We start from the raw sequence: 12,537 nt of genomic DNA on the forward strand, positions 1-12,537 counted from the left end.
CAGAGAAAGGGATTTTTTTCTTTAACATATGTAGTATTTATTACAAAGTTTTTATTCTATGTTCTTAATTTAAAAACCAGTTGATTAAAAAATATGTGGGGTATACGTGTGTTTTTTTCTGTCAAAACCCCCTTCCAAGCTCCCTAAATTAATCATTAGATCTGCTGCCATTTCAACCACACTATTAATAATATTTAGAGTATAAAGGGAATTATTCCATGAATTCTTCAGCAGGCAACCAAATAAAAAAATTTAAATGATGCCATGGTTCCAAAATACTACCGCAGTTTCCAAATCCTATTAGTGTCAAACAAAAATAAAATAACTTTCTGCATGTTCTGTCTTTGTAGTTATTATTCTTCCAAATTTCTGACTATAAGATCTTTAATATCTGCTCATTCTAATACTATATAAGATTTCTCAAACTATCAAATTCTGTCTAATATTTCTTATATGTGTTACGATTTTTAAAAGAAAAATCTTACTGTGCTGTTGGCAAAGGCTGTTCCAACCATTAAGTAGAACACTCTAGGGTGTAACTCTAAAATATCTGAAGGTGACAGGAGGATCCATGCTGTAGACAAAATGAATAGCAAACATGGAGAAAAGAAGGGAACCACAGCTTCATAGACTGAATTGTATTTCAACGTGTTATTTTTATAGCTTCTGGAAAAAAAAATCAAGTAATACAAGAACATTATTACATATAAAACTCAACACTGTACTTTTATCTTTATAGTTTTCAAAGTACTTACACACTTTCTCTCTTATATTTATTCACAGTAACCCCACGGCATAGGTAGAACCAACATTATTAATCCCATTTTAGAGGCAAGTTAAGTGAGGATGTAAGAAGTTAAATTTACATAAGTCAAAGTGTTAGTTGCTCAGTCCTTTCTGACTCTTTTGCAACCCCATGGACTATATAGCCTTCCAGGCTCCTCTGGTCCATGGAATTCTCCAGACAAGAATACTGGAGTGGGTTGCCATTTCCTTCTCCAGAGGATCTTCCCAACCCAGGGACTGAACCAGGGTCTCCTGCATTGTGGGCGGAGTCTTTACCATCTGAACCACCAGGTTAAATCCCATTTTAGAGGCAGGTTAATCCATTTTAGGGTTTCCCTCATAGCTCAGCTGGGAAAGAATCCACCGGCAATGCAGGAGACCCCGGTTCAATTCCTGGGTTGGGCCGATCCCCTGGAGAAGGGACAGGCTACCTACTCTAGTATTCTCGGGCTTCCCTTGTGGCTCAACTGGTAAAGAATCCTCCTGCAATGCGGAAGACCTGGGTTCAATCCCTGGGTTAGGAAGATTTCCCTGGAGAAGGGAAAGGCTATCCACTCCGGTATTCTGGTCTGGAGAATTCCGTGGACTGTATAGTCCATGGGGTTGCAAAGAGTCAGACACGACTGAGCAACTTTCACTCAATCCCATTTTAGAGGCAGATTAAGTGAGAATTTAAATTTACATAATTTGGTACCAAGTGGCAGGGCCAGGACTAGAATGGAAGTCTTCTGATTCCCTAGTCTCATTTACCTGCCTGGAAAAGTTTTATTATCTGGTCTGGATCCTATAAGATTAAATTCTAATAGGAAAAACTAAAATGAACACAAAACCATACTAGAAGAGTACCTCACAGGGCTGCTATGATACACAACTTAACAGTGAAAAGACTCGGAACCAAGATGGGTCACTGCATATTTTAGTGGCTCTGGGCACACAGGTGGTAGCACACTCATACATGTCTGCTCATCTGAACTGAGCCCTCAATCCTCATCCCAGTTCTGCCACTAATTACATAACCTTGGGCAAGACACTGCCCAATCAGGACCTCAGCTTTAGAAGAATTATCTCAAATTATCTCTAAGGGTTTTAGAGCGTTACATTTTATGACTCCTATGAATAACTGACAGTGGTCATAAAGAGGGAAGATTAAGAGAGACAGGATTGTGCAAGACAAATCTGAGCACTGAAAAATGAAGTGGGAAGTACAAGAAAATGTTCCAAGCAGAGGAAACAGGGAGTGGAGGAAAGAGTGGGAGCAAAAGTAATGAGGAAGGAAAGAACAAAATACATTCAGGTCACAGAGGGAAACTGAGTGTGCTGAGCCCAAGTGGAAATGTGCATAGATCAGAGAGATGGAACTCCACCAGGCCAAGTCCCCTCCCAACCCCTACCCAGCTCCTCAGGCACGCCCCACTCTTCAGGAATTTTGATATGGTGCTCTTTAAGAAGAGTCAGCATAGCTCCAGGGTTTGGTCTTCAACTATACAAGTTCAGAAATTTTATTTTATGATCATGCTAACTGAACTTACCTATAATCAATATACTAAAACTTACAATCAATTCATAAAAAGAATGTAAACCTATGAATATTCCAAGAGGAACATACTCCCTCCCAATTCACTCACACAAAAAAATGACAAATTAGACTGATGAGCCCAAAACTGTTAGCAAAAAACTAGTTCTGAGCTAAGGTTGAATTGACTACACAAACCACTACGGGCAGATGATCCTCATCTCATTCTAGATTCAAAATACAGCTTCATAACCTTTTCAAAATGCCCAGATTTCAAAAGATCCTAAAATTCACCTAAATAACAATTACTAAAGATTTTCATATTTCTCGTCCAACTAAAAAATAAAATACTTACCTGAAAAAATTTAACAAACTCATCGGAAGAGTCACGCACAGTGCACAACCTGAAGGAAAGAACATTTAAATTATCATGAATTAATATTCAAGAGAGATTTTTATAATAATTAAATACATACAAAATATGTAGTATTTTTAGATGCAACAATTTTCAAGCTCAGATTTACTTCTGTAATGAAATTAAATACACTTTTGAACAATATTTACAACTGTAAGAGTGGCAGTACAGTTTGGTGATTCATAGCAGAGACTCACGGAGCCAAAGTGGGTTGAATCTCAGTTGTGCCACCAACTGTCTATGGGACTTCAGGCAAATTCATTTTTCAGTGCCTCAGTTTCCTCTTTTATAAAATATAGATAATAGTAGTAACAATCCCATAGGTTTTGAGAATTAAATGAGTTATTACATGCAAAGACTCCTGGAACAGTACCTGATTTATAGTAAATTGCACCATGTAAGTTATTTATTGGAAGAGGGAGCCATTAATATTAACAGATCCTGCTGCTTCCTTTACACTTCTTTTTACCTCCCTAGCATTCTTAATTTCTCCCCCTACTCTATATACTAATTCTTTCTCCTCAAAGCTAAAAAGAAAGACAGCCTTCCCAAGAAACATTACCATTGCTCCTGCTGTTCTCACTATCTACTATCCTGCTCTGCTATCTCCTACCACCCAACAAACTTAACTTGTCTTCAACTCCTCAGCTGCTGCTGCTGCTAAGTTGCTTCAGCCGTCTCCAACTCTGTGCGACCCCATAGGCGGCAGCCCAGGCTCCCCCGTCCCTGGGATTCTCCAGGCAAGAACACTGGAGTGGGTTGCCATTTCCTTTTCCAATGCATGAAAGTGAAAAGTGAAAGCAAAGTTGCTCAGTCGTGTCCAACTCTTTTCGACCCCATGGACTACAGCCTACCAGGCTCCTCCATCCATGGGATTTTCCAGGCAAGAGTACTGGAGTGGGGCGCCATTGCCTTCTCCACAACTCCTCAGCACTCAACATAATTCTGCCTCCCCTCTGCAGAAACTGCACTCTTGAAATTTATCAATCTCTCCTACTCAGTTCAGTTCAGTCACTCAGTCATGTCCAACTCTTTGTGACACCATGGACTGCTGCACGTCAGGTTTCCCTGTCCATCACCAATTGCTGGAGCTTGCTCAAACTCATGTCCATCAAGTCAGTGATGCCATCCAACCATCTCATCCTCTGTTGCCCCCCCTTCTCCTCTTGACCTTAATCTTTCCCACCATCAGGGTCTTTTCCAATGAGTCAGTTCTTTGCATCAGGTGGCCAAAGTATTGGAGCTTCTTCAGCTTTAGCATCAGTCTTTCCAATGAATTTTCAGGACTGATTTCCTTTAGGATTGACTGGTTTGATCTCCTTGCAGTCCAAGAGACTCTCAGTATCCTTTCTTCATTCCTGACTTCTAAGTAAGATGACTCCGCTAACTACCCACTAAATGCAATTCTTTCCTCTCTTGGTCTTAGTGATCCCATTTGCCCAATGTTCCTGTCAGCCATCCAATCATTCAATGGTGTCCTTTAATGGCAATCTACCTCCTGCATATTCCTAACTGATTGACTGAAGGTGCATCTACTCTCCCTCAGAGAATCTTCTCTTACAGCCTTAACCATAAGCTCCCTGCAGCTGACCCCAAAAATCTTAATACTTTTGGGCAAATCAGACAATCTCTCTGAGCTTCAGAGACCACAACTGTACCATGAGGATGGGCTAAGTGATTTTCTAGGGACCCCTGAATCTTAAATTCTCTGATTCTGTGATCTGTAGCAATGTGAAGTCCTAATCTTTCTCTGTTTCAAACTCCAAACCAATACATGTGGCAACTTTTGCACATTTCATTTGGATATTTCCTTGTCACTAAACTTCGCTTGGGGGTGGGGAGGTGTGTTGTCAATGCAGCTATGACATAAAGGAGCAAAGAGAAGAACATTCCTTCAAACAGCTCCTAACACAACTTGCTAAAAACACATGAAAAAAACTATAATTCACCAATCAGAAATCTCACCTCAAAAGAGGAATTACTCTGCTACTTCCAAGCCCAACTGGAACAATGTTCCCAGATTAGAAAATTTTAGAGGGAATGGAAGGAGAAGACAAGATGTCTTCAATGTCCTCAGAAATTTTTAGTAGCTTATTTCAAGTTAAGCTGGGGAGCACTGGTAGGAGCAAGGCTAAATGTATTCACCCAGAATCACTTGCAGCTTTCAAGCACTTAACTAAGATAAAATCTTAAGCACAGTAAGCATGTAGAAAGCCTGAGCTCTATATAGGTTGCCAAAGAAAAACACTGTATTTACTGTTTCTTCTCTAAATAGTAAATAGCATTATGTGAACCAAGAACTTCTAGATGTCCAACCTGGCTTTAGAAAAAGAAGAGGAACCAGAGATCATATTGCCAACACTTGTTGGCAATCAAGCTGGAATCAAGACAAATGGGAGAAACATCAACAACCTCAGATATGCAGATGATACCACTCTAATGGCAGAAAGCAAAGAGGAACTAAAGAGCCTCTTGATGAGGGTGAAGGAGGAGAGTGAAAGAGCTGGCTTAAAACTAAATATTAAAAAAACTAAGATCATGGCATCCAGCCCCATTACTGCATGGCAAATAGAAGTGGAAAAGGTAGAAATAGTAACAGATTTCCTCTTCTTGGGCTCTAAAATCACTGCTGATGGTGACTGCAGCCATGAAATCAGAAGATGACTGCTTCCTGGCAGGAAAGCAATGACAAATCGAGACTGTGTGTTGAAAAGCAGAGACATCACTCTGCCAACAAAGGTCCACATAGTCAAGGCTATGGGCTTCCCAGCGGTCATGTACAGTTGTGAGAGCTGGACTGTAAAGAAGGCAGAATGCCAAAGAATTGATGCCTTCGAACTGTGGTGCTGGAGAAGCCTCCTGAAAGTCCCTTAGAGAGCAAAGAAATCAAACAAGTCAATCTTAAGGGAAATCAACCCTGAATACTCGTTGGAAGGAGTGATGCTGAAGCTGAAGCTCCAGTATTTTGGTCATCTGATGAGAAGAGCCAACTTATTGGAAAAGTCCCTAATGCTGGGAAAGATTAAGGACAGAAGGAGAAGAGGGTATCAGAGGATGGAATGGCTGGATGGCATCACCGATGCAATGGACAGGAACTTCGGGAGATGGTGAGGGAAAGAGAGGCCTGGCGTGCTGCAGTCCATGTGGTTGCAAAGAAACATAACTGGACGACTGAACAACTCTAAGTTGTACTTGATCTACTTTCTGTAAAGAGTATTTAATAGTTAAATACTTACCTAGTAAACTCTATATATGAGAATGATAGAACCCACACACATGCAGACCTGCTTTTCTTTTTTTTTTTTTGCTTTTCTTATTACATAGGAAGGTCTACACTTCATAATATAGGAAGCAATGTCTATGGAAAAGTTAGAATTCATAAAAAAAGATTGAGTAGAATGATATGAACACCAAGGATAGCAAAATCACAACAAATATTCTGGTTCCTCATCAATGGTTCCTTGTTTCCAGGCTTATTTATTAAATAAAAAAATTCAATAAAAAACACCAAGACAAAAATGCTTTAAGTAAAAAAAGATATAACAACAAATAAGAGGGAAAATGTCATTTATATCAAAACAAAAGATTACTATACTTAATAAAGTGCTTCTAAAAATAAAGGAAGTCATTAACAATCCTATAGCAAAAACTGACTAGAAAAAGATAAAAATGACTCTCAAACACTAGGAAAAGTTCATCCATAATAAGGGAAATGCAAATTAAAACTATACAGATATATCATTTATTATCCAAAACTGGCAAAAATCCAAAAGTGTGACAACATACTACATTGGGAAAACTAAATAAACAGGTACTTTCATTTATGGCTGGTGGGAATTTAATATCAGACAACCCATATGGAAGGGAATAGAGCATTTGACGAAATTGCATACCTCTGTCCTTTACTAACAAGTCTACTTCTAGAGATCCCTTCCAATATACCCTGGCAAAAATATGAAAAAGACATTTACATGGATAAGATGATTTACTTCAGCAATTTGTGTATCTGCAAAAAAGTGGAAATAACCCAAATGTCCATCAGTAAAAGGCTGTTTGAATAAACGATTGCATAATCACGCAACGAAGTACCAGGCATTTGTAAGAACAACTGAGGAAGATGGCTATACATCACTATGCAGTGATCTCTAAGATACACTCTTATGTGAAGGGAAAACAAGAGCACAGGTAGTAAAATATGTATAGCAGGCTACCATTTATCCATGAAAGAGGGTGATAAAACCACACACGCACACTTACTTATAATAAAAAAAAAAAAAAGATTAAGCAAAAAATTAAAAACTAAGAATATGACACAGACTAGACTTCTTTGAATATACCTTGCTTTATATATAGATCTGACTTTGTAATTATGTGAAAGGAAAAAGTAATCCCTAAAAATCAAAAGTAAAGTGAAATGAACTTAAATGTACATATCCACAGTTGGTGGCATAACCACAGAATTGGAACTTTAGACTATAATAACCCAACTGGGTATCTCCATTGGAATAAACCATGAGGACAAACAGAATTGCAAAACAATCAAAATCTTCAATGATTTTCGGTAATGACATCGTTGCTGATTTGGGTACTATATTCTGAGACTGTAACTGTTTTATGGAATAAACCAAATGAATTTTTTGTGTCACTGAAAGCAAAGACTTTTGTCAGAGTTTAAAAGAAAAACAAATATAAAATCAACAAAGTTAAGTAAGAAATCTGTATTATCAAATTTGATTTGAATTTATTAGTATGAATTTATGAGTAGTTTATCAAAAAACAAACTTTATTCCCCCACCTATCCACTTAAAGAATGGATTCCTAAGCAATGATCATCAGTATCTGTTAGTACCATTAGCTGAAGAGCTGAGGCAGAACTTTGGAACAGAAGTACAAAACCTCAACCCTCTGGTCACTATTGATACCATAAAAAGAGAGACAATTAAGATACTATGTGCCTTCTACTGATACAGTAAGTAGTACCGTTACCTAATAAGGACAATTGCCAAAAATGTATATACAAAGAGAATTGTAGCCTATTAAAGTATCTACTTAACATTCCAAAACTTACATATCAAAGATACCATTTTATCTCTAAATTAACATTTAAATGTAAAATGCAGCAAATCTGCCATAGGACAAGCTGCATAAATCAAAAGATTCACTCATGGCAGCAGATGAAAAATAGCTAGCCGTCTCAAGGTAAAGAAATCACAGTTATACAGCCACCCAAAAATGAACATTTGGTAGATTACAGCAGGGTTCCTAAAATATCTGCAGTCCAGAGCAACAGAAAATCCCTAAACTACGCCTTTTCTGAAAGCCAGTGCCTAATGCACCATCTTCTTGGCTTTCTCTAAGGTTTCAATCCCCACTCTGCAACCAAGGTTCACTGGGGGGGGGGGGGCGTTATTTTTTAGATAAGACAGGAGAGGAACAGCCAGTAAAGTGTTTTTGTTGTTTTAACCCTGCAAAGTTCTCAGTGCCACTCCTGGTGCCCCAAATAACAACCCAGATTCCTCTTCCTCTTTCCATAAAAATTTTCTCCCTGACTCAATCATCCTGTAGATATCCACTCTGTCTAAAATCAAAAAGGAAGCATTACCATGATCAAAACCTTTACTGAGCATTCAGAGGCTTAAGAAAGAGAGTGTTTGAGAGGAAAAGAAGCTAAATTTTTGGAGTGGATGTATTATAAACACTGTGCTTTGTCATTCTATTTCCTCAAACTAGTAATCTTTGATTTCGAGACAAGCAGTAGAAATCAATACTGAATGTCCATCTAAACGTAGATCCTCCAATATGATCTAAACTAATTTGAACAGTTATTTTATAAGGTTTGTGTGATATATTTTGGTATTTCCTTCTGATTAAATGCAGCTTGGTGCTGAACAAAAGCAACACAAAGAATCCTTATTTTCCTTAATGGTTTGGGTGAAACCCTATAGGTTGTTGGGTTGTTCTACTTGCTGGAGGGGAAGGGTATTGTTGCTTGTTACAACCAAACACTGGTTTTGATAACAAAGTGATGTTAAAACAGGCTTCAACATGGAGCTTCTTACCAATGATCATTGCAGTGAATAGGTCTCTATATAAGAAATTAAACAGGAAAGGTTCATACCAGGCCTCAACTCCCACAACCGCAGTCACTATGTAGACAAAAGAAATAGTCTGGAAGGAAAATGCAGACAAAAGCATACAAGAGTATTAACAGCTAGAAAGATGAGGCAATCAACAATGCTTTATGCAGCATAAGTCTAGGAAACAGTTTTAGTAACAGCAAAACATACGCTTCAATTTGATACTGTGGCAAGTCTTCTTGCCTTTAAAGTTGGTTGTTTTTTCTTTAATAACTAACTTCTAGACATGCAAGCAAACGAGCCTGCTAAGGCACCTCATAAATTGGTTTAGCCACAGGATGATCCAATCTGCCCACCTAATCACCCTCTTTAAATACACTCCAACTTCTGATTCTTTACTGGAGCCTCAGATGCAGAGAGCAAAATGGCGACACAAAAAGCTGGGATTCTAAGGCAGGGAGAGTTAATAGCAGGCCTTGGTAGTAAGAGAAAACTCTTTACTCACTGAAAAGCTGGCCATGAAGACAAAAAGCCAACAATTATATGTGCATAACTTTCTTCATAAAATCAACAGTTTAAATGAAGGTTTGTTAAGAAACTGTTCATTTTTTAGTGTAATAATGGCACTGTGTTTATATTTTTTAAAAAGAACTCTTACTACTTAAGAGATATACAGTAGCCTATTTACCACATGTCAAGATTTTCCTTTAAAATAATTGGGAGGTGGTAAGGTAAGGAAGAATATATATGAAACGAGACTGATCATGTGTTAACTACTGAAGCTAAGTAACAGGTACACAAGGGTTTCATATACATATACTTTTGTACATATTTGACATTTTCCATAAATAAGTTTAAAAAATATATAAAATAAAAAGGGAAAAAAATTTAAAGCATCCATCAGCTCTAACCAAAAAAGCATAAGGTCAATAAAGAAGGAATGACAAAGTCTCCCAAAAATTTATGGCAATGTTGAAAATTTAAGAACACATACTTACCACCTGGCTAATGTCATATCCCCATGGCAGGAAAAGAATCCCTGTGTTATACTTTTCCCAGTGAGATAGGATGAAAGAAAACAAAACTACCCATAGCAGGAGATAAAGAACAAAAACACTGACACCAGATGATCCTCGTCCAAAAATGGAATACACGGTGACAACAAAGTAAACACATGACCAACTATCCAGGCCATGGTCAAAAAGCTCCCCAAGCGGGGTGCTGGAATTGGTTCTACGGGCTTGCTTTCCGTCCACACCATCTGCAATCGAAACACATTATACGGGGAAAGGTCAACGTCTGCATCAGAATGGAGAAAGTCGTCTTTAATAAAATGGAGAGAAATGCAACAAAACATATCGGCGTATCATAGAAATGTTAATTAACTAAAGTATAAACATCAGACAGTACTATAAAAATCCAACCTTTAATTCCTACAATGCAAAGATTTCAGAAATAAAATCTGTAATCTCTCCAAGTTTAATCCAAAAATCAAAATGTTAAGTCACACTGAATGGTGTTTATTTTCCATCTGAAGCAGCATTCTACTCTGAACTCTAAGCATTGAACTCTGAATTCCTCCAAATCTGCCTAGTAACTGAGTTGTTCCACTACCCACAAATTCTTAACCCTCCAGAGAATACTCAATAATTGTTTATTATAATTTATACTCTTTGATCTAGGATCCAAAAACACTCAGTACGTCAGACATAACACCTATTTCATCTTGTTACATATCACAGTCACTTCTTTACAGATAGACCACTTCCACAATTTTAAGTGTTTTCAGAAAAGGCTTTGTCAGTTCTAATGAGATGGATGAAACTGAAGCCCATTATACAGAGTGAAGTAAGCCAGAAAGATAAAGACCAATACAGTATACTAACGCATATATGTGGAATTTAGAAAGATGGTAACGCTAACCCTATATGCAAAACAGAAAGAGAGACACAGATGTACAGAACAGACTTTTGGACTCTGTGGGAGAAGGCGAGGGTGGGATATTTTGAGTGAACAGCGTGGAAACATGTATATTATCAAGGGTGAAACAGATCACCAGCCCAGGTTGGGTGCATGAGACAAGTGCTCAGGGCTGGTGCACTGGGAAGACCCAGAGGGATCGGGTAGAGAGGGAGGTGGGAGGGGGGACCGGGATGGGGAATACATGTAAATCCATGGCTGATTCATGTCAATGTATGGAAAAACCACTACAATATTGTAAAGTAATCAGCCTCCAACTAATAAAAATAAATGGGAAAAAAAAAAGAAAAGGCTTTGCACATGGTGTTGAGTAATTATGAGTTAAATTTACTGAAACTGTACAACTCACTATGAGGGGGGCGGTGCTGCACTGCGCAACTTGTGGGGTTTTAGTTCCCCAGCCAAGAATCGAACTCCAGCCCTCGGTAGTGAAAGTGGGGAGTCCTAAACACTGGACCGCCAGGGAATTTCCACAATGTAGTATTCTTATAGTATGTTGGCTCAGCAGTAAAGAATCCACCAGCCAATGCAGAAGACACAGGTTTGGTCCCTGGGTCAGGAAGATCCCCTGGAATAGGAAACAGCTACCCACTCCAGTATTCTTACCTGGAAAAATTTCATGGACAGAGAAGCCTGTGAGATACAGTTCATGGAGTTGCAAAAAAGTCGGACATAACTCAGTGACTAAACAACAACTATTTTTGATGCTGTGAAGATTATAAAAATCTTAGAATAAACTAAGTCTGTACTCTCAAAAGAGTTTAAAATTGAGAAAGGAGACAAAACATGACAGATATGCTGATATGATGAATCATAAGCCACAGAAGAGTACAGAAAAGTGACAAGTTCTCTTCAGGCTAAGATAAACTAAACTGGCTTTCCAGACAAGATGAAATCTGAGTGGGGACATAAAGAATGAGCTGGATTTCAGTAGATAAGAGATAAAGAAGTGTGTCATTTCCAGAGGAGGGAGTGTTATCAGCAAAAACACTAAGATGTAAAAGCACATGTGTGTGTAGATAACACCAAATCGTTTAATTCAACCAGAAACTATACATGAAGAGGGCAGTATCAAGAGGCTAGAAGGGAGATTTGAGCCCATTTTAAAGTATCAGGGAGTCTGAGGAGCTACTAAAATTATCTGAGTAGAGTAAGAAGAGTGAAAGCCAGGCAGTGTTTCAGGAAGACAGACCTGACATCAGTGTGAAGGACAGGATGCGTTGAGAGGGAATGTGGTGGGAATGAAAACCTGGAGGCGAGCAAGATATTAAGAAAATAAAAATGACAATGCAGTAAAAAAGAGGTGAGTCAGAAGGACAAGAAGATCTGGGTAACTAAGAAAGTGGTAGTGTTACCAGGAAGAAGAACGTCTGAAGAAGGAGCAAGACTGATAGAAAAGATGCTGAGTACAATTTTATATGCTGAAATTGAAGGGTTGACAGGATATCTACACAGTAATGTCAAGCAACTCAACTTAAGGGTAATTTACTAACAACTTAGAAGGTAAATAAAGGCTAGATACTAACATGTGAGTCAACTCAATAGTGTTAACGATCAGGATTACCAGGGAATAACGAAGGAGAAAGAGAAAGCACGTTGGAACACCTTCACTTAGAGGCAGAAACAGAGAAGCCTGGGGGTGCGGGGGAAGGAACAGTAGAGGAAGAGAAAGGGATAAAGGAAGAGGGGAAGAGGGAGAGAGAACATACAACCTAGCCAAAAAGGAAGGAAAGAGACTGAAATATAAAAATTCTTCCTCCAAAGAA

At 38.4% G+C, this 12,537-nt stretch overlaps 1 protein-coding gene and 1 long non-coding RNA gene across 5 annotated transcripts in view; both read right to left on the reverse strand.

The window, feature by feature from the left end:
* Positions 1-12,537, reverse strand: part of SELENOI (selenoprotein I) — a 45,260-nt gene that overhangs the window by 10,125 nt on the left and 22,598 nt on the right. The window contains exons 5-8 of one of the 4 annotated variants that reach the window (XM_020913853.2): positions 9,790-10,052; positions 8,774-8,882; positions 2,655-2,703; positions 486-666 (exon numbers count right to left, since the gene is read on the reverse strand). In XM_020913853.2, the coding sequence (XP_020769512.1) occupies positions 486-666; positions 2,655-2,703; positions 8,774-8,882; positions 9,790-10,052 (602 nt within the window). Of the gene's footprint in view, positions 1-485; positions 667-2,654; positions 2,704-8,773; positions 8,883-9,789; positions 10,053-12,537 lie in introns of those variants that run through there. The other 3 variants (XM_020913855.2, XM_020913854.2, XM_020913856.2) reach the window with 3 other exon arrangements.
* Positions 6,003-8,767, reverse strand: LOC139029818 (uncharacterized). The gene is made up of 2 exons (XR_011482046.1): positions 6,608-8,767; positions 6,003-6,072 (listed from the first exon to the last, which is right to left on the reverse strand). It is a non-coding gene; the product is annotated as an uncharacterized lncRNA (long non-coding RNA).

The sequence above is a fragment of the Odocoileus virginianus genome, chromosome 2 (assembly GCF_023699985.2).
Source record: "Odocoileus virginianus isolate 20LAN1187 ecotype Illinois chromosome 2, Ovbor_1.2, whole genome shotgun sequence".
Lineage (NCBI taxonomy): Eukaryota > Metazoa > Chordata > Mammalia > Artiodactyla > Cervidae > Odocoileus > Odocoileus virginianus.